At 45.2% G+C, this 22,486-nt stretch overlaps 1 protein-coding gene and 1 long non-coding RNA gene across 4 annotated transcripts in view; one reads left to right on the top strand and one right to left on the bottom strand.

Annotated features, from left to right (window-relative positions):
• Positions 1-3,623: 3,623 nt before the first annotated feature.
• LOC113883018 lies at positions 3,624-14,002 on the bottom strand. Its single transcript, XR_003508525.1, has 2 exons — positions 13,460-14,002; positions 3,624-4,031 (listed from the first exon to the last, which is right to left on the bottom strand). It is a non-coding gene; the product is annotated as an uncharacterized LOC113883018 (long non-coding RNA).
• The window catches only part of LAMA1 (laminin subunit alpha 1), a 125,691-nt gene continuing 115,635 nt past the window's right edge, over positions 12,431-22,486 (top strand). For 2 of the 3 annotated variants that reach the window (XM_027526331.1, XM_027526330.1), the window contains exon 1: positions 12,976-13,105. In XM_027526331.1, the coding sequence (XP_027382132.1) occupies positions 13,033-13,105 (73 nt within the window). In that variant the 5' untranslated portion in view covers positions 12,976-13,032. Of the gene's footprint in view, positions 12,456-12,975; positions 13,106-22,486 lie in introns of those variants that run through there. The other variant, XM_027526332.1, reaches the window with a different exon arrangement.

The raw sequence follows: 22,486 nt of genomic DNA, 5'->3' as shown, positions 1-22,486 counted from the left end.
CCAGCTCTGTCTCTCCTGTTCCCCATTTCATTCTACACGCTCAACTGGGGTCCCTATACCATCCGTGCACCACACCAGAGTTCTTGTTATATGTCTCATGTCATAGGAGAATCCACCAGAATGTCTCTGTGGTTGTCATTAGCAACTTTTCTCCAGTTATTTCTGGTTCTCCTGCACTTACAGGCACAGGGTAAGACTCCACTGAGGCTGATACGACCTGGTGACCTAAGCGCTGGCCTGTGACTTAGCTCTTTGGCAGCCTCTGTGATTGTGGAAGCAGGTGTCGAAATGAGGCCTCCATCAGCTTGGACCCCTAAGTTACAAGAGGGAACAGCCCACTGCCAGCCCACCATCATCAGTCAGGAAAGATACCTTGGTCATTTTCTCCTCTGAGGTTCAGGAGTTGTTGTATTGTTACTACCATACAACCTGGCGTATCCTGACGATATGGCTTTCCCTGTGTTTGTCAATTTTTCTGTTTCACAGTATTGCATAAACTTTTCACATCCTGTATTTTCCTGGAGCATTCAGGACATGGTTTGTATTCTTTTTTTCCCCATTTTTTTGCCTTATTATCCATCACTATTCTTACTGACTTGGAGAGGGCGATGGCACCCCACTCCAGTACTCTTGCCTGGAAAATCCCATGGATGGAGGAGCCTGGTAGGCTGCAGTCCATGGGGTCGCGAAGAGTCGGACACGACTGAGCGACTTCACTTCCACTTTTCACTTTCATGCATTGGAGAAGGAAATGGCAACCCACTCCAGTATTCTTTTATTTTGTTTTTTTTTTATTTTTTTATTTTTTTAAATTTTATTTTTAAACTTTACAATATTGTATTAGTTTTGCCAAATATTGAAATGGATCTGCCACAGGTATACATGTGTTCCCCATCCTGAACCCTCCTCCCTCCTCCCTCCCCATACCATCCCTCTGGGTCGTCCCACTCCAGTATTCTTGCCTGGAGAATCCCAGGGACGGAAGAGCCTGATGGGCTGCCATCTATGGGGTCGCACAGAGTGGAACACGACTGAAGCGACTTAGCAGCAGCAGCAGCATTCTTACTGACTACAGCAGCCAAGTCTGAGAACTTTAGCATCCTTGACTCCCAGTTTCACCCTCCTTACTTTTAGAACTCTTTTCTTTGTGTTAATCAGCATGCAACAGGCTCATGTCCTGGAATTCATTATTCCAAGAAATATACACTGGGACTGAAATTACACAATCAAACCTATCTTCTACGTTCCAAACTCGCGACCCCTCTGCCTAGATCCATCTGGGTTAAGCCGCCCAGGCATTTTGTGCCTGTTTCCTCACTGGAAGATAAGCTAAGAGCCGTGCCCAATGGGGCTGTTGTGGGGATTGAATGAGATCATGCACAAAAGCCCTTGGGTCAGCGGCTGGCCCCCTGCGGACTCAGTAATGCCGTCGGCTCTAATCATGGTTGTCACTACTATGCGTTGTCGGCTGCTGCTCTCTGCCGCATGTTAGATTCGCTCTTTACCCCTGTTACTTTGGGTATGCTGTCCTCATTCTAATTTTATTTATTCTAAGTGTGTTGATTTCTAAGTCATCGTATCTATTAACATCCTAGGACTGTACTGATCTCCTGTGGGTTAGCTTCATGCATCTTGACCACGGCTCCCCCAGACCACTATTTCCTTACCCTGGAGTTGATGTCAGGCTTGAGAACATCCCCAGCAAAGACCAACAGGGAAAGGGCCCCACTGAGCTGACCAAACCACAGAATTGTCCGGAGGAAAAATACATGGTTATTGCCCTAAGCCATTATGTTGAGGGGTGATTTGTGGCCACAGCAAAAACAAACTGATATACATTTTAAAGACTGAAGGCAGGAGAAGGGGACGACAGAGGATGAGATGGTTGGATGGCATTATGACTCAATGGACGTGAGTTTGAGAGAACTCCGCGAGATGGTGAAGGACAGGGAAGCCTGACATATCACAGAGTCGGACACGACTTAAAGACTGAACAACAGCACGCATTTTAGCTGTGTGACTTGGAGCAAGTTGGCTAACCTCTCTGAGCCTCTTATTGTTTTACACTTGAACTGGACATAATACTGACTTTGCACAGGAGGGTTAAGCAGCAGGCACCGTAAACGTTCAGTAAAGTGGGTGTCACTCACCTTCCCTACAGCTCCCTCTCTCACACAGAGAGAATGGAACTCTGTCTCAAATTTCCAGCTGTGTTTCTAACATCTCCCTCAGACTATCTCGTAACATCACAAGTACAACAAACAACTGGACTTGTGACTTCCTCTCCCAGTGGCTCACCTTCCATCTAAACAATTTTTTTTCGCATTTTCAGAAAGAAAAATTTAAATCTCCAATTTCCTTGCTCATCTGTATCCAATTAGTTACTCAGTCATGTTCCTTCTTTTGAAATCTCGTTTCATCCTCTTTCTTCTGCAATCCCACTGCCCTCCTCTCTGCTCTATCCTCCCCACCTCGCCCCCCATCTTCCCCCCAACCCAGTCACTTGTCTTCCATTTCTCTTGATTCCATTCTTTCTGTTTACTGCCAGAAGATAGATTTTCCTAAGTAAGACTTCACTCTTGTTTCTCTGATTAAGAATCTATAATTCCTTCTCATCACTTCTGCTTCAAGATCAAATTCCTCACCTGGGTTTCTTCCTACACACTGTGGACTCAACGCAGCAACCAAACTGACTTCCCACTTCTCTCCAAGTGTTCTGAGCTAGCATCTCAGGCACAGATTGGGAGGCAAAGATTAAAGCGCTGATGCTCTATTTGAGAGGTGAAATCCATGGCAACAGAGAAGAGGAGAATGCAGAGAGAAGGGGGAGATGTGACATAGAAGAGTAAGGCATGAAATGCTGATTCTGCTCTGGATGAACCAGAGGAGCTCACAGGGGTCAGGTGGGGGGCTTGGAAGGCATCTGAATGCCAGGCTTATCCGAGCAGAGAAGAGGACTCCGGGGCCTCCTGCAGGGGCTGGTGGAGAGAAGCAGGAGGAATTCTCCGTCTTGCTCATTTGTCTTCTATTTCTCATCAGTCAAAACTCCTAAGAAAAAGGTCCGTGCCTCTTCCACCATGACCCTGGGCACAGGATGTAAGCTCAGTTCATGATTGGTTCCCCAGGTTTTGGAAGATGAGCTGGTGAAACAAAGATGGAGCGAGCAGCTGAAGGTCAGACGCCTCTTGTGCTGCAGTTGGTGTCAGCTGTTCTGTTCAGGTCGGTGGTCTTGACCTTGGGCCTGTGGCCAAGCATCTGGAGTTCTCTAGGTTCCCACGCATCCTCCAAGCCTTGTCCTCCAGGTTCCTATGGATTCTGTGACCCCCACTCTTCCCACCCCACAAATATCTGCCCAAGTACCTTGCCCTCTTTAAGGTGGCCAGAGTCAGCTTGCATTGCTTGTAACTGAGAGCTCTTTTAGCCCCAGTAGCTCACATTGCCTTTTGCCACCTGGGGATGTTTAGAAAACTTTGAGATGGTTTATATGACATGTCAGAATAATGCAAGAACTGCACCAGCATTATTACATAGTGTTGAATGCATCAACATCATTGTCATTTTCAACAAGTATTTGTTTAATTTCAGACACTATGGCAAGTGTTAAGAGAAAATAAAACAAGAGGGGCAAGAATTCGTTGTTTAATGTGAAAAATAAGTTAATAAAATTTACAGATCCGTTAAAATGGAGATTGCATTACAAAGTACGTTGGTGGCACAAAGGAGCAATCAGTCTGCAAGCACTGAAGCAATCACAGAAGGCTACCTGCGGGAGCGGATGTTTGAGTTGGGTCTTGAAGGATGGCTAGGAGTTCAACGAGAGGAAAAAGGCAGAGATGATGGGCATCCTAGCCAGAGGGAAATGCAGCTGAGCCCTGAAAAGATGGGATCAGTCAGTGGGATGTGAACAGTTTCCAGCAGGTCCTGAGATTGCTGGGCAATCCTGAAGGTCAACTTTAATGACTGTGGGCATGGGTTGAAGAGATCCTGGTCGGTGTAGTTCTCCAGTCTTGTTCAGCGGCCATGATGCAGTCCTAGAACAGAAATTGAAGCATAACACCTGTGAACACAGATGTAATGTCTCCTTTCAAGATTCTTTAACACCTGGTAGCTGTTATTACTATTGCTGTCATTATAGGTAGTAATTATGTCTGGTGGTCTATATTGATTTCCAGATTTTACAGAGAAGAAACACTGAGGCTCAGAGAAGGTAAGTAATCTGTCCCAGAGTCAAATAGCTCATGTTGTCCAGAAACACAATTGTAATTAGTATACGGCATTGAATTAACTACTACAATGACCAGAATTAACTACTTCCTGAATTCTATAAAGGATCTTTTAATGAAAGGATAATATCTGTTTCACCACAAATCCTATTTCTTAGTATCGGCGTCTTCCTAAATGTGAAGATCGTCTCTGCTGCCAGATCACTGCAAGGTGTCTTAAGTCATTTGACTATCCACTGGCTTCCTGATGAAAGGTATGTAGGGGTTGTGACAAAATGAGCAAAGATGAGGATCTGGGGGTAAACAAGGAGAAAAGAAAGGCTTTGGGAATGGAAAGTGCAGAATATTCAAGAATATCTGCCTCCACATGGGGTGAACAGGAGGAGAACTTAATAAAAACAGAAGGAAGCAACATAACGGTGATGGTTTATAAGCATCTTCTCCCAAACTAGGGCAGATGAAAATGACACATGACAAGTATCTTCATAAACAATGTTTCCTGATGAAAATTATTACATACAGGATGGATAAACAAAATCTTACTGTACAGGACAGGGAACAATACTCAACATCCTGTGATAAGACATAAGGGAAAAGAATATGAAAAAGAATATATCTACATGTATAACCGAGTCACTGTGCTATATAGCAGAAATTAACACAACATTGTAAACCAACTATACTGCAATAAAATACATTTTACAAGAAACGGACATCTATTTCCTAATTTTCAGATAATTTGTGTCCAGCTTTACCAAGTCACGTGTGCTGCTAACCTTGATTTCCAAATCTAACTTTCCTGTTGGAGGTTTTGTTGTTACAAATATCCAGCAGGCAAAGACATCCCGCGGAGTCTGGGGGACAAATGTTGTTTACATGTCCTTGTGAACAGCTGTCTCCCAGACACCCCCCACACCAATTTGGCTTCCTCTTCCTCTGTGAGGGAAAAAAGATACTTGCAAAGTTCTCTAATGACCAATGCTCTGCCAAATTTTTTGAAAAACAGATTCTCTTTGGGTTTTGCTGTACTGGTCACTATTTTCCATTAATGTCTTTCTACTACTTGGCTTTCAGGAAGATATTTTCTTCTAGCTTGCCTTTCCCCTTGGAGTCATCTCTGTGTCTTCCATGTAAATAAGAAGATAAATAATGGTTTATCTCTTCACATGTGTCCAACGGCCTTTTATAAACCTGTGCTGACAAACTGGCCCATCTTCATGACAACAGCTGCACACCATTGCTTCCTAATCTTCTGATGATGGTGGTGAACACAGTAATTGAAGAAAATAATTATTGGATACTTATTTGATACTGGGCACTCTGCTAAGAACCTTGCTTCTCATCTTTTGATGTAGGTCTTCCACATGTCCCCATTTTACAGATGAGGAGACAAAGGTCAAGAAACTTAACTAATGTCCCAAAGCTCACTCAGTCAAGTAAATGTGGGAACTGGAATTTGTTCCTGTATTTTTATTTTTAACCATGATTTTTTGTGTATGAGATTGCTGTGAAAAGTCTATTTAAATGTATTTTTTAAGTTATGCTTTGAAAACTCAGATTTGCAAATTTAAAACACTGTGTTTTAAGAAACTGTTAAAGCACTGACCTTCTCCCGAAGTTTGCCCAAACTCGTGTCCATTGATCCAGTGATGCTATCGAACCATCTCATCCTCTGTTGTCCCCGTCTCCTTTTGCCTTCAATCTTTCCCAGCATCAGGGTCTTTTCTAGTGAGTCAGCCCTTCACATCAGGTGGCCAAAGATTTGGAGCCTCTAGAAAGTATTCCAGCCTCTCAAAGCCTCTCGAATTCCTGGACTCATGGTCCCATTCCCCTGTCTTTCAAAGTCATCTTTGGCAGAGTGGGTTTCTGTCACACTGAATTTCTCTGACTCTCTTGTCCCCCCTATTTCACTCCCAAGGACTTCTGGGACTACTCTGGGCTCAGCCAGAAAAATTGATAAAAATCGCCTCATCTCAAGATCCTTATTTATACAGAGAAATGCATGGATCCTAAATCTGCATAACAGAATGAATTTTGGTAGAGGTTTGTAGCCATAAAACCAACATGCCAATCAGGATACAGAACATTTCTATGACCACAGACTCCTTTTTTGTCTTTTTCCAGTCAATCTTTACTCTCTCCATAGGCAACCATTGTTTTCCTTTGATTAGTTTTGTCTGTTGATAAATGTCACAGAAATTGACTCTTTTGTGTCTGGCTTCTTTCACTTAGTATCAGTTCAGTTCAGTCGCTCAGTCGTGTCCGACTCTTTGTGACCCCATGAACCGCAGCAGGGCCAGGCCTCCCTGTCCATCACCAACTCCCGGAGTCCACCTAAACCCATGTCCATTGAGTCGGTGATGCCATCCAACCATCTCATCCTCTGTTGTCCCCTTCTCCTCCTCCCTTCAATCTTTCCCAGCATCAGGGTCTTTTTAAATGAATCAGCTCTTTGTATCAGGTGGCCAAAGTATTGGAGTTTCAGCTTTAGCATCAGTCCTACCAATGAACACCCAGGACTAATCTCCTTTAGAATGGACTGGTTGGATCTCCTTGCAGTCCAAGGGACTCTCAAGAGTCTTCTCCAACACCACAGTTCAAAAGCATCAATTCTTCAGCATTCAGCCTTCTTTATAGTCCAACTCTCACATCCATACATGACTACTGGAAAAACCATAGCCTTGACTAGATAGACCTTTGTTGACAAAGTAATATCTCTGCTTTTTAATATGCTGTCTAGGTTGGTAATAACTTTCCTCCCAAGGAGTAAGCATCTTTTAATTTCATGGCTGCAATCACCATCTGCAGTGATTTTGGAGCCCAGAAAAATAAAGTCTGACACTGTTTCCACTGTTTCCCCAGCTATTTGCCATGAAGTGATGGGACTGGATGCCATGATCTTATGTTTTCTGAATGTTGAGCTTTAAGCCAACTTTTTCACTCTCCTCTTTCACTTTCATCAAGAGGCTTTTGAGTTCCTCTTCACTTTCTGCCATAAGGCTGGTGTCATCTGCATATTTGAGGTTATTGATATTTCTCCTGGCAATCTTGATTCCAGCCTGTGCTTCTTCCAGCCTAGCATTTCTCATGATGTACTCTGCATATAAGTTAAATAAGCAGGGTGACAATATATAGCCTTGACGTACTCCTTTTCCTATTTGGAACCAGTCTGTTGTTCCATGTCCAGTTCTAACTGTTGCTTCCTGACCTGCATACATGTTTCTCAAGAGGCAGATCAGGTGGTCTGGTATTCCCATCTCTATCAGAATTTTCCACAGTTTATTGTGATCCACACAGTCAAAGGCTTTGGCATAGTCAATAAAGCAGAAATAGATGTTTTTCTGGAACTCTCTTGCTTTTTCGATGATCCAGCGGATGTTGGCAGTTTGGTCTCTGGTTCCTCTGCCTTTTCTAAAACCAGCTTGAACATTTTTCAAATTCTTTCATGCTGCGTGAGTCAGTGGTTCATTCTGTCTTATTGCCAAGTTATTCCATTGCAAACATTCCATCCAACATTTTATTTTAATTTTTTAAAAGTCTTTATTGAATTGTTAAAATGTTGCTTCTGTTCTATGTTTTGGTATTTTGGCCAAGAGACCTGTGGGATATTAACTTCCTGACCAGGGATCGAACTTGTACCCCCGCGTTGGCAGGTGAAGCCTTAATCACTGGTCTGCCAGGGAAGTCCCAAAATATTTGATATTTTAGAATCCATTCTTCTGGTGATGGACACGTGGCTTGGTTCCAGTTTGGGGCTATGAATGAATAAATAAAGTTATTGTAAAAATCCTCACTTAATCACATCTGAGACTTTTCATGCACAACGTACTCCCAGGACCCAGCCATCAGGACAGGCACATCTCTATTGTTGTTCAGTGGCTCACTTGTATCTGACACTGGGACCCTAAGGACTGCAGCACACCAGGCTTCCCTGTCATTCACCATCTCCTAGAGCTTGCTCAGACTCATGTCCATTGAGTTGGTGACGCCATCCAACCATCTCATCCTCTGTTGCCCCCTTCTTTTCCTGCCCTCAATCTTTTCCATCATCAGGGTCTTTTCCAATGAGTTGGCTCTTTGCATCAGGTGGCAAAGTATTGGAGCTTCAGCTTCAGCATCAGTCCTTCCAATGAATGTTCAGGGTTGATTTCCTTTAGGATTGACTGATTTGATCTCTTTGCAGTCCAAGGGACTCTCAAGAGACTTCTCCAACATCTCTGGGGTGACACTATTCTGCCTCCATCCCTAATCTGCCTACTCTGTCTACTGGACCATCCACCTCTCACTCTTACTGAAGGCTTAGTCTCTAAATCACCTTATTTCTGCCATGGGACTTTAAGCAGCTTAGTTTATACTCAGCCTCTTTAGCTTTGTCCTGGCCCAGACTCTGAAACCCTAACCCAATTTTAGTGACCAACCTCTTACCTCTTTCCTAGAATCACATCCCCCACTTTATACTCCAGCTTGATGCCTGGATCCTGGTATGATGTTTCTGTGTCCTAGTCTCTGCCTGGGATCTCAATCCCTTTAGAACTAAAGGACAGCCTTGCTTACCCCAACCTCCCAGAGAAACGGTCCTAGCCCATGTTCTGGGCATCACTGGCTGGGTTCCTGCCACGTGGCTGTCTGTCCTTGCAGGAAAACATCTGCCAGGCTACGCTTCCTTTTCTTGTCTGTGATCATACTTCTCTGAGACTGGCTCCTGCAGCATGCCCAGCCATGACTAGACCCAGGTCATCTTCTCCCTAGGAACCATCCAGTCTAGTCCAGGGTGTCTCCAATGTTGTTGCATGTTGGGCTCACCTGGAGAGCCTTAGTCCAGACTCCTCCCCGTACCAACTGAATCTGAATCTTGGGGGATAGAAACAAACATTAGTATCTTTTCAAACTTCTCCATCGATTCCAATGTGCAGGCAAGATCAAGGACAAGCAAGCCAGGAACTTCTGTTCAAGGTGCACTCTGCCTACCAGCAAGCAGCATGAGCGTCACCTAGGAGTTTGTTAGAGGTACAGAAATTCAGCCTCCAACTGCAGCCCTACTACACTGGAATCAGCATTTTAACATGATCCCCCAAGCAGTTTTGAAAGCTCTGATGTGGCCCATCCCTCTCTGCCTGAACTCTTGTTTCTGAAAATGTTCATAATCAAGCTGGGTTTTTTCTTCTTTTAATTGAAAAATATAGTTGTAGTATAGAAAAATTGAAATAATAATTCATCTTTATTGAGCATTTACCATAAGCTAGGTAGAGTGCTGGTAACTGACAGACATTGGCTCATTGAATCCTTATGAATAAGTTTCTCAGCAAAACCTTCCCAAACTGCCAGATCAAGGCTTGGTCTCGAATTCCTTATCTCAGTGACCCTTTAATAAACTTATTAAATTTATGATTTTAGCTTACATTTTTCCCTGCCTTAACTGCCAGACAATGTTCCACAGAGATGAGAACTTGTCTTGTTTAAAGGTGAAGCCATAGAACCTGGTACCTAACAGGGACTAAAAAAATATTTGTTGAATGCATGAAGTTGGAACTATTATTATTCCTACATTACGGATGAGGAAACTTGCCCAAGATATCATTTCTAGAAAGTGAGGGGGAAGAATGGGAGCCGTCTCTGAGGCTGGCCCAAGTTCTTTATCATGCAAATATCCACCCCCCACCCACCCCTTGCACTCTTATCAGCTGAACACAACTATTTTCTTCTGCATCCTGCCTTCTAGTATCTTGTTTATACATGCGCTTATTTTATATAATTACAACCAGGACTCCCATATTAACTGGAATTTTGCTTTTATTACTTTCAGTGTATTTTGGTAACTTTTAAGTCTCATACTTTAAAAATGGGTACCTAACAGCTTTTCATGTGATTTACTATAAATTATTAACCAGTTAACTCTTGCTTAGCGTTTAGGCATTTTCGTTGCTCATTTATTTACAGGTGACATTGGAGGCAGCATCTTTGTGTGCCTTGCTGAGCTGAATTTCTGCTTTCTCACAAACCATGAACATTCTTACATCATTTTCACCTTGAACAGGCCACCCTTGACCTTCCATGGTGCTGTAGCTAATTTAGATATTTCCAAGTCTGCTGAGCTCTTGATGAAAGTGGCTAAAGAGGCTAAAGAGCCTTTTGATGAAAGTGAAAGAGGAGAGTGAAAAAGTTGGCTTAAAACTCAACATTCAGAAAACTAAGATCATGGCATCTGGTCCCAATCACTTCATGGCAAATAGATGGGCAAACAGTGGAAACAGTGACAGACTTTGCTTTTTTGGGCTCCAAGAGCAGTGCAGATGGTGACTATAGCCATGAAATTAAAAGATGCTTGCTCCTTGGAGGAAAAGCTACAACCAACTTAGACAGCATATTAAAAAGCAGAGACATTGCTTTGACAACAAAGGTCTGTCTAGTCAAGGCTATAGTTTTTCCAGTAGTCATGTATGGATGTGAGAGTTGAACTATAAAGAAAGCTGAGCACCTAAGAATTGATGCTTTTGAACTGTGGTGTTGGAGAAGACTCTTGAGAGTCCCTTGGACAGCAAGGAGATCAAACCAGTCCATCCTAAAGGAAATCAGTCCTGAATATTCATTGGAAGGACTGATGCTAAAGCTGAAACTCCAATACTTTGGCCAGTCAACGAGAAGAACTGACTAACTAGAAAAGACGCTGATGCTGGCAAAGATTGAAGGCAGGAAGAGAAGGGGACGATGGAGGATGAGATGGTTGGATAGCATCACCGACTCAACGGACATGGGTTTGGGTGGACTCTGGGAGTTGGTGATGGACAGGGAAGCCTGGTGTGCTGCAGTCCATGGTGTCACAAAGAGTCGGACTCGACTGAGCAACTGAACCGAACTGAAACTTGCTGAAGAATGGGAAACTGGTAGTGAAGGGGAATTGTGACATTTTTTCTATTCAGACTTACCCAAGCTTGTTCATTACAGTGGCTTCTGAAATTCTTCTTTCACTGAAATCTTTTTGCTTAATTTTGAGCAGGGACAAATTGAGCCAACTTGGTGACTTTGGATACTTCCTATTCACTCCTCAAATGTGCTGACCCTTTGTTTCTCTAAATCAGGAGCCCAAGTTCCCTGTCTGCAGTTCAAAGATAGGGTCTGAAGTCCAGACGGAACTTCTAGGTACCCAGGATATGGGGGTACAGATGTGATTCTGCTGTTGTCTTTCAGTTCATCCTCCAGGGTCTCAGTGCAGCAGTCAGAGAACTCTGGACCAGAAATCAGCTCTGAGGGCTGGCTCTACACCAGACGTTTGCTGACTTTGAGACCTTAACCTCCTGAAACTAACTGCTGCCTTTCAGAATTGGGAAGATCACACCAGCTAATCAGCATGGATGCTCTTAAGACTCAAAAAGATGTATCTGCCCATGTATAATGTGCATGCAAAGGTATTTTGGTGCAGAAATACTTATAATTCTATCTTTTAATATTAAATGCTTAATACTTGATCACTTGCTAAACACTGAACTTAATCACTGATTCGTTACTTAAATACTTAATAGTTTACTACTTCAATGCTTTAATAGTTAAGAATCTCTGTGTTTTAAATTTAGTCTTGAGTTGACTACCTTCTCATCCAACTATATTGCATCCTTTATAAAGGGCCAAATTCTACTCTCTTGTTCTGTATTTCTATGTTTAAAAGTAATAATAATTGCTAATATTATAATGATATTTTATTTATTAAACGTTGAAGGAAATGTCTTGAGAAAAACTAGAATTGGTAAGGTTGTCACATTGATTGACACAACTGAAATATAACTATCTCCCTATCAGGCAAAAAAAGAACAAAGACATTTATGAGAGCGTGGGCCTTAATAAGTCACTTACTTTATCTCGCCTGTTTATATTGTGAGAAAGTAAGATCTACAAAGTATTATGAATACTTTCAATAGAAAAAAAAATCAGAGGAAATTAAAAATTCTTTAACAGGGACCAGATGTATTTTTTAAAAAAGAACAAAGCAGTTGAGATATCCTATTAAGACTGAACTCCCTTCTCCCCGCTCCCCCATAAGATCTTCTCAAATGCGAATGATAATTAAATCCAAGCGACCTTTCTTGTTTTAGACAAAGTGGGAAGCGAATTACTACTCCTTTTTAGAAAAGGCTTCACAAAACCCTCTGCCAACAGCAGAGGGGGTAAGCTGGTAGCTACGAGCCCCAGTCCCTTCCTGGGAGGCCCAGGCCACCCCTTGGGGGCCAGAGATGCGGGTCGGTGAGCCAGGGGTCCCATCCTGGGGGCGAGCCCGACCCCCCGCCCCGCGTGCGGCGGTCTCCGTGGCGGCTGCTCTGGGGTCCCGGCTTCGGGGTCGGCCGTACGGCCCCCGCGGGGCGGTGAGGGTCAGCAGGGTGAATACTTTCTCGGAATCTACCGCCCAGGCCGGCAGATCTGCCCCCACCCCCGCTCCTCCTCCAGTCACTTTCTCCGTCTGCCCCCCCCAACTCGGAGCTCGCGGCGGCGGGGCGACCCTCACCCCGGAGTTGGGGATGGCTCAGGCTGTTCCCCCTCGTGCGAGAGAGGGGACCTATGTGAGGGGGCGGGTAGGCCTTTAGGGAGAGAGTCTATGTGGGGAGGGGTCTCGGGGGGAGGGGTCCCGGATCTGGGGAGGTCTCCGCTGGGAGGGGTCTCCGGGGAGGGGGGAGGGTCTCCCGCGCGGGCTGAGGGCGGTGGGCGGGGCCGGGAGCCGCGGAGGTAGGCGGGGGTGTGTCCGAGGGGCCGGCGGGCAGCGCAGTCTCGCCCTCGGCTGAGTCCCCGCGCGCGGTCGCGGCTTTCACCCGAGCGCGGCGGCGAGATGCGTGACGGCGGCGCGGGGCTGGCGCTCCTGGCCTCGCTGCTCTGGGTCTCCGCCCAGGGCCAGCAGAGAGGTGAGCCCGGGTCGCGTCTGGGTCCCCAGGCGGCGGGGGGCTGCGGGACAAAGCCCCACGCCTGGCCGCGCCAAGGTCGGTGCGCGCATACCGCCTTCACCCCCGGCCGGGGATCCGACACATGGGTCTCCCGCGCGGCCCCTGGAAAGGTCGCCGGGCAGGCGGGAGAGGGGTGGGGGCGCACTCCAGACGGAATCGGCCCCCTCCTCGGCGCCTCGGGCTCTGAGTCCCCGGGTCTGCCTTGGCGACCCGGGGGCCCCAGTAGAGAGCCGCGCGGGCCTGGCTGTCGGTCCGGGCCGCGGCGGGCAGGCGGGCGGGGAATGAATGGGAAAGGCGTCCGCGGAGCACGCTTACCGTCAGGCGGCAGAAAGCCGGTGGTCCGAGACCCGGCAAAATCGCGGGGGGGCGGGGGGGGGAGGGTCCCCGGGCCACTCACGGAGGGTGGGCGCGCGGGAAGCGCACGGGGAGGTGCAGGCTTGGGGACCCGCCGCGGGCGCCTACCAGCCACGCTGGGTGCAGGCCCCGAGGTGGCCGAACCGGCTGTTCCGCGCCCAGAGTAGACCGCGGTCACTTAGAGGTGAGGGAGCGCGGGCTCGGATGCCTGGCAACCTCGCGGGGCAGGGTTGGCCAAGAACAGAGATCCGCGGCCAACTTTCAAAGCGTCTGTCACTGCCCGGGAGGACGAGAAGCCCTCCTCCCCTTTCTGCGGACACTCGTGCCCCGCTTTCCCCAGAGACTAATCCTTCAGGGCGCCGCTTGTTGGCTAGGAGGTCACGAATATTTCTTGAAAACGTCTATGCATGCAACCCGTGACCCCCGGCACACTCCCAAAGATACACGTGTTATTCAAAACTCAGGAAGGAACAGGTCAAAAGTAGGGAGGCGGAGCGCACAGCACCCGCGTGGGAAAGATGCGTGTTTGGCCTCGTGCCCAGCTGTGCTCCCTGCAGCCAGGGGACTGTCCCTTTCCCGGGCGCATTCGCGGGGGACGCGCTGGACCGGAGCGGGCGACCGGGCTTTGAATGGCTGCGCGTCCTCTCCGCGCGCGGCCGGGCAGGGATGCAGGGAATTTGCATAGTTAGCCTGCAAAGAAAGGGGCCGGCCTTGCGGGAGAGCGGGCTGCGACTCTGCAAGCTGAACGCCTTTCTCTCGCATTGCTGACAGTGAAAAGCCTGGTTTCCCACAGGCTGGAGGGAGAGCAGCTGGACTCAGCTTTATTGTTCTAAGAATTGAAAGTCCTGGTCTAGGGAGATGCCCGGAATGTTTTCCGCGCCTCTCCGGGCGCAGCACTTGGCCTTGGCGGCTGTGAATGGTGTTTGGAGAAAGTGGGACCCCGTGGGGCTTTCCTGCTTTAAGATGCTACGGAAAACCACCCACAGCGGGAGGGCCTTTGAATCTGTCACACTGCCTTCCAGATTTGCAACCCCCACCCCATCAACCATCACCCTCTTTACAGGCGCCTTTGAGGGAGTTTGACTTTTTAAAATACAATTTGGGGGTCCCATATATATAGCATGAATGACCAGTGAAATAGTATCATTAGCTCATAATACAATAATAAAATAATTCTGACTAGCATCATCAGTGAGATAGTTATCTGGTACTTATATATATATTTAGAACAATCATCCAATAGCTTTTAGGTTATTAGGAATTCTTTTTTTTTTAAGATTTTTTTTTCATGTGGACGATTTTTAAAGTCTTTTTTGAATTTGTTACAACATTGCTTATGTTTTATGTTTTGGTTTTTTGGCCAAGAGGCATGTGGGATCTTAATTCCCCAACCAGGGTTGGAACCCGAAGCCCGTGCATTGGAAGGCCAAGTCTTAACCACTAGACCACCAGGGAAGTCCCTTATTAAGAATCCTTTATTATTTCATAGCTTCTCTGGAGGCTCAGTGGTAAAGAATCCCCTGGCAATGCAGGAGACAGAGAGTTCTATCCCTGGGTTGGGAAAATCCCCTGGAGGAGGGAATGGAAAACCACTCCAGTATTCTTGCCTGGGAAATTCCATGGACAGAGGTGCTGGCAGGCTACCCTCCATGGGGGTCCAAAGAGTTGGACGCGACTGAGTGCTCAGGCACACACTGAACTACTGTACATCTCATGATATGTGACCCAATAACCTGTGTAAAGTGAGCTATTCCTAGAAGTGCAAAATACTAGGTGGTACCTTTCTAACAATAATGTTAAGTCCACAGCTGGCAATTACATGGAATTACAGTTGCTTCACAGGTTAGTTCATCAAATCTTGTTTTGAACTGTTTTTCTTTTCTAAGTAAAAGTAGACAATTCCAAGGATAAAGGAAAAACTCTCTTCTATGACTAGAGGAAATTTACTTCATTCTCATAAAGGATGTAGTATTCAAATTGAGCATATATGTGCCTGCCCAGCAAAGTGTGCACCCGAATGGCTTTTAAAGGTGCATTTTTCTTCCCCAAGAACTAAGAATTCCCCAAGTATTCCCCAAGTAAGGGCCAAGGAAAAAAAACTGTAACTATATTCCCCAAGTAAGGGCCAAGAAAAAAAAACTAATTTTAGCAGTTGGAAACATGATTTGTGTAATGAAAACATCAATGCCCACCTCCTACGTATCCCAGACTTTGGCCCATTCCTTTTTTCTCTTCCACTTTTCCAGACGTTAAATATAGAGCAGACATCTGTAGTTAATATAGCATGATGGAGAATTCAAATGCAACAAGGATAGGAAATAAACACAGGCTGTTCCTTGGTGCTTTGCGCCACTCTTAGAATCACCAGTATTGTGACATGTTTACATGACCACCTATTTCAAGGTAATCATCTTTGAGACACAATTCTACAATTTTAGAATACCTCTTTCATAAAGTTATGTAAGTACTCATTATCATCTACAGTAAGTTTTATGGGGGGAATAACAAGATATGCCTTTAAGCTTTACACGTTTTACTCTTTGGCTTTATAAGCTGTGGGAACTTGGGCAGGTTACTTAACCTCCCTGTGCTTCGGTTTCGCCATCTGTAAATGGGCGTGGTCATGGTGCCTCCTTGGAAAGCCTGTTCATGATGGAATGAAAAGTGCTTAAAACAATGCCTGACCCTGGGGGTAGCCCTCAATAAACACCATCTAAGCATCATTATTACTATTTTGGACATGACTACATGCAAATATAGACTATCACTTCTCCGCTATAGTCTCAAATTTAGAGTCTGGTTTTGGAGTCAACTTGAATTCAAACACCAGCCCTGTTGCTTTGATGAGCTGTGAGGTTGATTAAGTTTCTCGGCGTCTCTGGATGTCAGTCTTCCCGATTTGTGAGATGGAGAGCACTGATGTGATGCAGTAACACAGGAGAATGTTGGCCCAGCGTTGGGTATGTCAGTAGCACGGGCATGTGGTCCATGGTGACGGTCTACCTGTGGCGCCTGCACTGCATCCTCCCCAGCCTGGATCCACCTTCACTTGGGTGTTAAGACCTATTGACTTGACTTCTTGAAAACCTGTGTAATCCATCTCCGTTATTTTGTCTCCACTGCTGACAAGGCTCAGGAACTGTTTGTCTTTCCCATGAAATGTTGTGATGGTTCCCCCACTGGCTCTCCCTCCTCCCCTGCTCTCCCTCCTCAGCACCATCACCATCATGATTTTTCTAGAAACACCACCCTATGGGGCTAGGACTAACGCCTCCCAAACTCCTCATAATGCACACACAAAAAATGACATTGGAGCATCCAATGGGACCAGAGGAGGAGTCTGGGATCCACTGGCTCAGAGCTCAGGGGCGTTACCTGGGACCTCCGTGCCCCTGGTCATAGTGACATGGGATGTTCAGTGCTGGACAGGCCTCCCATTTGGGGCCTAAGCCCTGCAGAAACCTTCCTGATCCCGTCATTGCTGAAGTATTTATGACATGCCCTTCCCTGGACTGCCGGTGCTCTGGCCACTCATTGCTATTGTTGTCCTTATCTTGGTGGCTAAGCCAGTGGCTGGCTGATCGGTCTCACCCCCTGACCTGAACTTCCTGAGGGTGGGGTCTGTTTTATTCCCATCTTCGTGTCTGTCCATTGCAAATATGCTCAGTTGCTCAGTCATGTCTGACTCTTTGTGACTCCGTAAAGCCCGCCAGGCTCCTCTGTCCATGGAAGTTTCTAGGCAAGAATACTGGAGCGGGTTGCCATTTACATTGCTTTGCCAATGTTCCTGGTGGTTAATAGCCACCTGTCTTGTTGAGTCACATTGACATTAATATCTTTATTTATGAATCAAGTAATGTCCAAAAATAGTTTTGAATAGGTAATCCATGGTCGTGGTACAACATTAGAAAAAACAAAAACAAAACCCAAAAGGTGTATAGAAAAAGGTTAAGTCACCTACTTTTGAGGCAACTACTATTTTTAGTTTCTTGAGTGTCTTCCCTTAGATGTCTCTTCATGTAACTCTTAAAAGCGAGCTACTTCATAAAAACCTACTTCCTCCTGAGCACTTCCTAATGGTATAAAGAAGGTACCAGTTATTTCCTGACAAAACAAGAGACAGTCTTCCCATCTCCACCTCCACTGCCCTCCTTCTCTCCTCCTCCTTCAGTATCCCCACTGCTGGGTGCTAAATGCATCACTAATACACATGTACACCTGTCAACTTTTCACTTTCCAACTTGTCCCTTTCAACGCGGCCTTTGACAGAAGGTATTAGAGCCTTGTTTCCTAGATCTTTTGGATTTAAAAACTATAGCTCATTGATAGATTGCTTGACACTGCAGTCCTTTTGAAAGTATTGCTCACCGTAGCCTTCATGGGCTATTCCTGGAGTTATAAATAAGTTTTAAAAATACATTTAGGTGATTTGTGAGGTAGAGAGGTTAAGTCTGCGAAGAATACTATTAGAAGTTATGGATAGTATGTTTATTTTTCTAAAAATTTTGGTTTATTGCTGGAACACCTATAGCAGACACAGGAAAAGTTAATTGTTAAAAATAATTTTTGAGGAATAAAGTTAAGCCTGCACCCTGAGTATGAAGCTAAGTGGAGATAACTAGAGAAAACTGCTCGGAGATCTTAGCTGAAGTTGTTAGTGATATTCCTCAGAAATGTTAGGGTGAACAAGATAAGCGACAGTTTCTCTAGCAGGGTGTATGTAGCCTACTTCCATGCTTGCAAATAATTCTTTTACTTTTTTTATTGCTAAAATACTAACGTGTATCCATGCACAGTTGAGTAAATAAATGTATTTCAAAAATAATGGGGGAGAGGGGGGAAGCTCCCTTATTGAAGTAATTTAGGTAAGGTCAAGAACTTGGGTTCTGTTGGGACATGCCTGCCAGGGAGCTATTTCAGTGTAAAATGCCACACTCCGGCTAGGTTCATTGGATCTTCACGTCCTGTATACTGAGGGTGACAGCCAGCGTTTCGCGGCACAGACCCTTCCCCCAAGAGTGTTTTCTGGAGGCTGGATGGTGAGAGCTTTCTCTGGGACAGCTTGTTCCCATTTTATGTCTTGCTTGGAGGCAGAAGATAGACAATGGGAGCAGTGAGATTCCAGACCAGCGTGGTGGATAGCTTTCTGCCTAGGTGAGCATTTACTTCAGAGGTTAATCCAGAAAAGATGCCGTGAAGACACATCAGATCCTATTTTCAGCGTGTATGTGCATTTTTTTTTCTCCCCCTTTTTTGATTCAACCATCTGAAGCCTGCATCTCTTCATTCCTGAACTTATCTTTGAAGTCTGATCTGGCCCAGCGGGCAGTGTGACTCCAGCTCTTGTGCCAGAGAGCCTCCTGTCTTGCTGGTGGGAATGTCAGATTTAGCTCCAGAGTGTTTCTGGGAAGTGCCCATCTTTTCCCATTCCCTGAAAGATTTCCTGCATTTTGTTTCATTGTTCTGTAACTTCCTGCCAGAGCCTCAGGAAACTCTACAATGTTAAAGAAGATGCTTAAGTTGAGCAGATCCTGTTTAGTTAAGAGGCGACCTTCAGAAAGGAGAAGACCTCACCCCACAACACTGATTTTTGTACATCCTACGTTTAAATGTCTTCTAATCTCTTTGTCATGGCAGGATTTTACTCAACAAAAGTGATTATCTTGTTATCTCAGGCCCAGCACATGAATTCTTTCCTGCTCCAAAGACTACTTTTCCTGTTTCTCCCAGTTGATGGCATTCTTTTGGTCGCCTTGGTTTCATCTTCCATTCCTTTCTTTTTTTTTTTTTTTTTTCTGTATTCTCCTTATCCAAATCGTCCCTCTCCATTTTTGTTTCTTCCTTTAAAAAGGTCTCTGGTGGTCCAGTGGTTAAGACTATGTCTTCCAATGCAGGGGGTGCGGGTTTGATGTCTGATCAGGGAACTGAGGCCCCTAGTGTGTTAGTGTTAGTCATTCTGTCGTGTCTGACTCTTTGCCACCCCATGGACTGTACCCACCAGACTCCTCTGTCTCTGGGAATCTCCAGGCAAGAATACTGGAGTGGGTTGCCATTCCATTCTCCAGGGGGTCCCCCTGACCCAGGGATCAAACCCAGGCCTCCTGCATTGCAGGCAGATTGTTTACCACTGAGCTACCAGGGAACCCCATAGTGCCTAAGGTACAGCCAAAAATTAAATACGTTTAAAAGGTCCCTGATTTTTTGGCCTTTGTTCCTCTTTATGACACTGCAGATGATCACTGGCTGTTGAGATGACTATCACATGAGGGAGTTAGGACTTCTAGTAGGACGGAAACCTTATTCCTGTTTGGATGCCAGAGGTGGAAGGAATTTTACAATCAGCCTTCAAGATAGGCCTTTTGGGATTCTAATTTAAGTAGTTGTCTCCAGAACTCTCTCTGCCACTTGGTGTACTTCCTGTCCCTGTTGTTCTGTCCAGTGGTGGGCACTCTTTCCCATCCTCAAAATTCCCATTGTCCATCCTTCAGCCCCTTCCTTCTAAATCTCCAGCTCCGGCGTTTCTGTCTTTGTTTTTCTCCACAGTCTAGTTTTTCCAGCTCTTTACACCTCTGCCCTGACTTCGTGGCAATACTTTTGTTCACTCTAGAAGTTTAGAGGTGGGAGAGTTCAAGATATTCATGACCTTGTGAAGTGTCTTTGGGAACTCCACTGCTCTTGTTGTAAGGGAGCTGGCATAAAGTCCTCGATACCTTCTTGGGCTGTGGAGTAATGTTTTCTTGTGGGATTGTTGTCATTTCTAGTCAGTTTTTCTCCTTTTCCCCCTGTGTTTGCCCATTCATGTACCTGCTCAGCTTCATGGACTGAACATGTAGTGGATCCTCCACCAGCCAGGCCCCAAGTCAGGATGTGTCCTGTGGTCCTTGTTCTCAGCGGCTTTCCTCATTTTGATTCCGAGTGGACATTCTTGATGGAGGAAGTCCAAGTGCATATCTAGAAAGAAATGTTCTCTGTGAGAAATTATGGTGGAGGAATGGTTGGGAGATTCAAGTAGCGCCAGTGGAAATTAGTGTCTATATTTTGCTTGCTTCCAGTCACATAAATTCATGTTGCAGCCCAGTGGTGGGCAAGGAATGGGCAGGCAGGGAAATTGAGCTCCTGGTGGCTTCCTCACCAAACTTCCTGTTGAGTGACATCTACTCCTCCAGGCATCTTTTCTGTCATGGAAACACACAGCTCACCTGTTTGGTGACTCCCCTGAGCCCTCACAGAGAGGGTACAGTTAATACAGACATTTTCTCTCTGGGCTGCACATTTGATTTTAATCACATCAGTGTGGAGGCCCCAGCCCCAGGGATTACAGCTTCTGTGGTCTCAGGTGAGGATTAGTCATTTGCATTTTTAGGAGTTCTTTTCAGTGTTTGGCTTATGACTTCCCTCCTAGCTCCACCAGCAAAATAAGAGCCATTCTTCTTTCTACATCCCCAACCCCATCACCCCCCACATATACAACAGACACACTACACACACACACACCACATAACCTTACATATTCAAAAATGTAATGAGTTTCTAGAATGTTCCACACTGTGGTGGCCAGTGGTCCTTGAATCCCCAGAGCTGTAGTCAAGCAGGCACGAGAAGTACCTGAGGAATCCTACTACCTGTGTGCCTCAGCTCAAATTTGGAGGAATTTTTGTTTCTGAATGCCTTGACCACCACCGTCGCCCAAGTTCCTGCAGTGAAAGGATGTCACTGAAAATAGAGAGTTCTGGTTAAAAACGCTGGGTATTTCTACTGCACGGGGTTTTCTTTTAGTTTAAAGACAGTGACTACTCTATTGACTTCCGTCTTGGTGGCATTTGTTGGCCATCTCTTGGAGTTATGTTTTTATGTAGAGTTTTTGTTCAAAAGAACTCTACCTGCCTGCGTGTGGAGGATGTTGTTTAAGTGGGAGACAGCTGTTCCCCTCCAGGCTCTTGGGTCTAAGCCAGCCTGGTCTTCTCAGGAACAGAACAAAGGCGCACAGAATTTATGTCACAGATGGATGTTTGTTTGATAAAAATCACTTATTACTGAATGAAAGAATGGCCCATTCTCTCCAGAAATATGAGCAGAACATCTAGTATGCCTTTAGAGCTTCGCACTTTGTTGGTTTGTCTTAACCATTATCATTGACCGAGTTGAGTTGTACCTCTTTTTCCGTGGTCAAACATTCCCTGAAAATTTGTGCACAAGAGGGTTTTCTGTAAATGACATGATTTCAAATTCAGTGTTCAAATAATTCAGAAATAATATTTGAAGGAATTGGCTAGATTTTCAATATATATTTCTGGACTCTCTGTTGCTTCGTTGATCCATGTGTCTATTCCTAAGGTAACTTTGTCTGGATTCCTTTGGCTTTGTAGTAAGTTTTGAACTAGGGGGTGTAAATCATTCCACACTGTTGACTTTCTCGAAATTGCTTTGACAGTTCTAGGTCCTTTGCATTTCCATTAGTGTCAGCTTGTCAATTTCTACAAGAGATGGCTAGGATTTTGGTAGGAATTAGAGTGATTCTATAGATCCATTTGGGGAGAAGTGCTGTCTGACAACATTGAGTTTTCCTGTCTATGTATAAGAAATAATTATAATGAATTCATTTTGATATCATTCGTTTTGATATGATTTAATTTCTCTCAGAAATGTTTCATAGTTCAGTGTATTGGTCTTGAATTCCCTTTGTTAATTTTTCTTAAGTGTTTTATTCTTTTTCAGTAAAAAGTCTAGGATGTATGGAGAGCTGATCTGGTCCTTCTCTGATGCCCATAAGTATTAATATATGTATAAATGAATCACTTTGCTATATACCTGAATCACTGTAAGTCAGATATACTCAAGAAAAAAGAGAAGTTGTACATAAATGTGGCCTATTTGAGAGTTACCTATTTATGTGGTCCAGGCTGGGTCTTGATTTCCTCATTGCTAATGTGCAGAAATGGACTTGATGGATGTGAGTTTGAGTGAACTCCGGGAGTTGGTGATGGACAG

This window comes from Bos indicus x Bos taurus, chromosome 24 (genome assembly GCF_003369695.1).
Source record: "Bos indicus x Bos taurus breed Angus x Brahman F1 hybrid chromosome 24, Bos_hybrid_MaternalHap_v2.0, whole genome shotgun sequence".
In the NCBI taxonomy this organism is placed as follows: domain Eukaryota; kingdom Metazoa; phylum Chordata; class Mammalia; order Artiodactyla; family Bovidae; genus Bos; species Bos indicus x Bos taurus.
The sequence above is the reverse complement of the archived record's forward strand: the minus strand, read 5'-3'. Positions and strand labels throughout refer to the sequence as shown.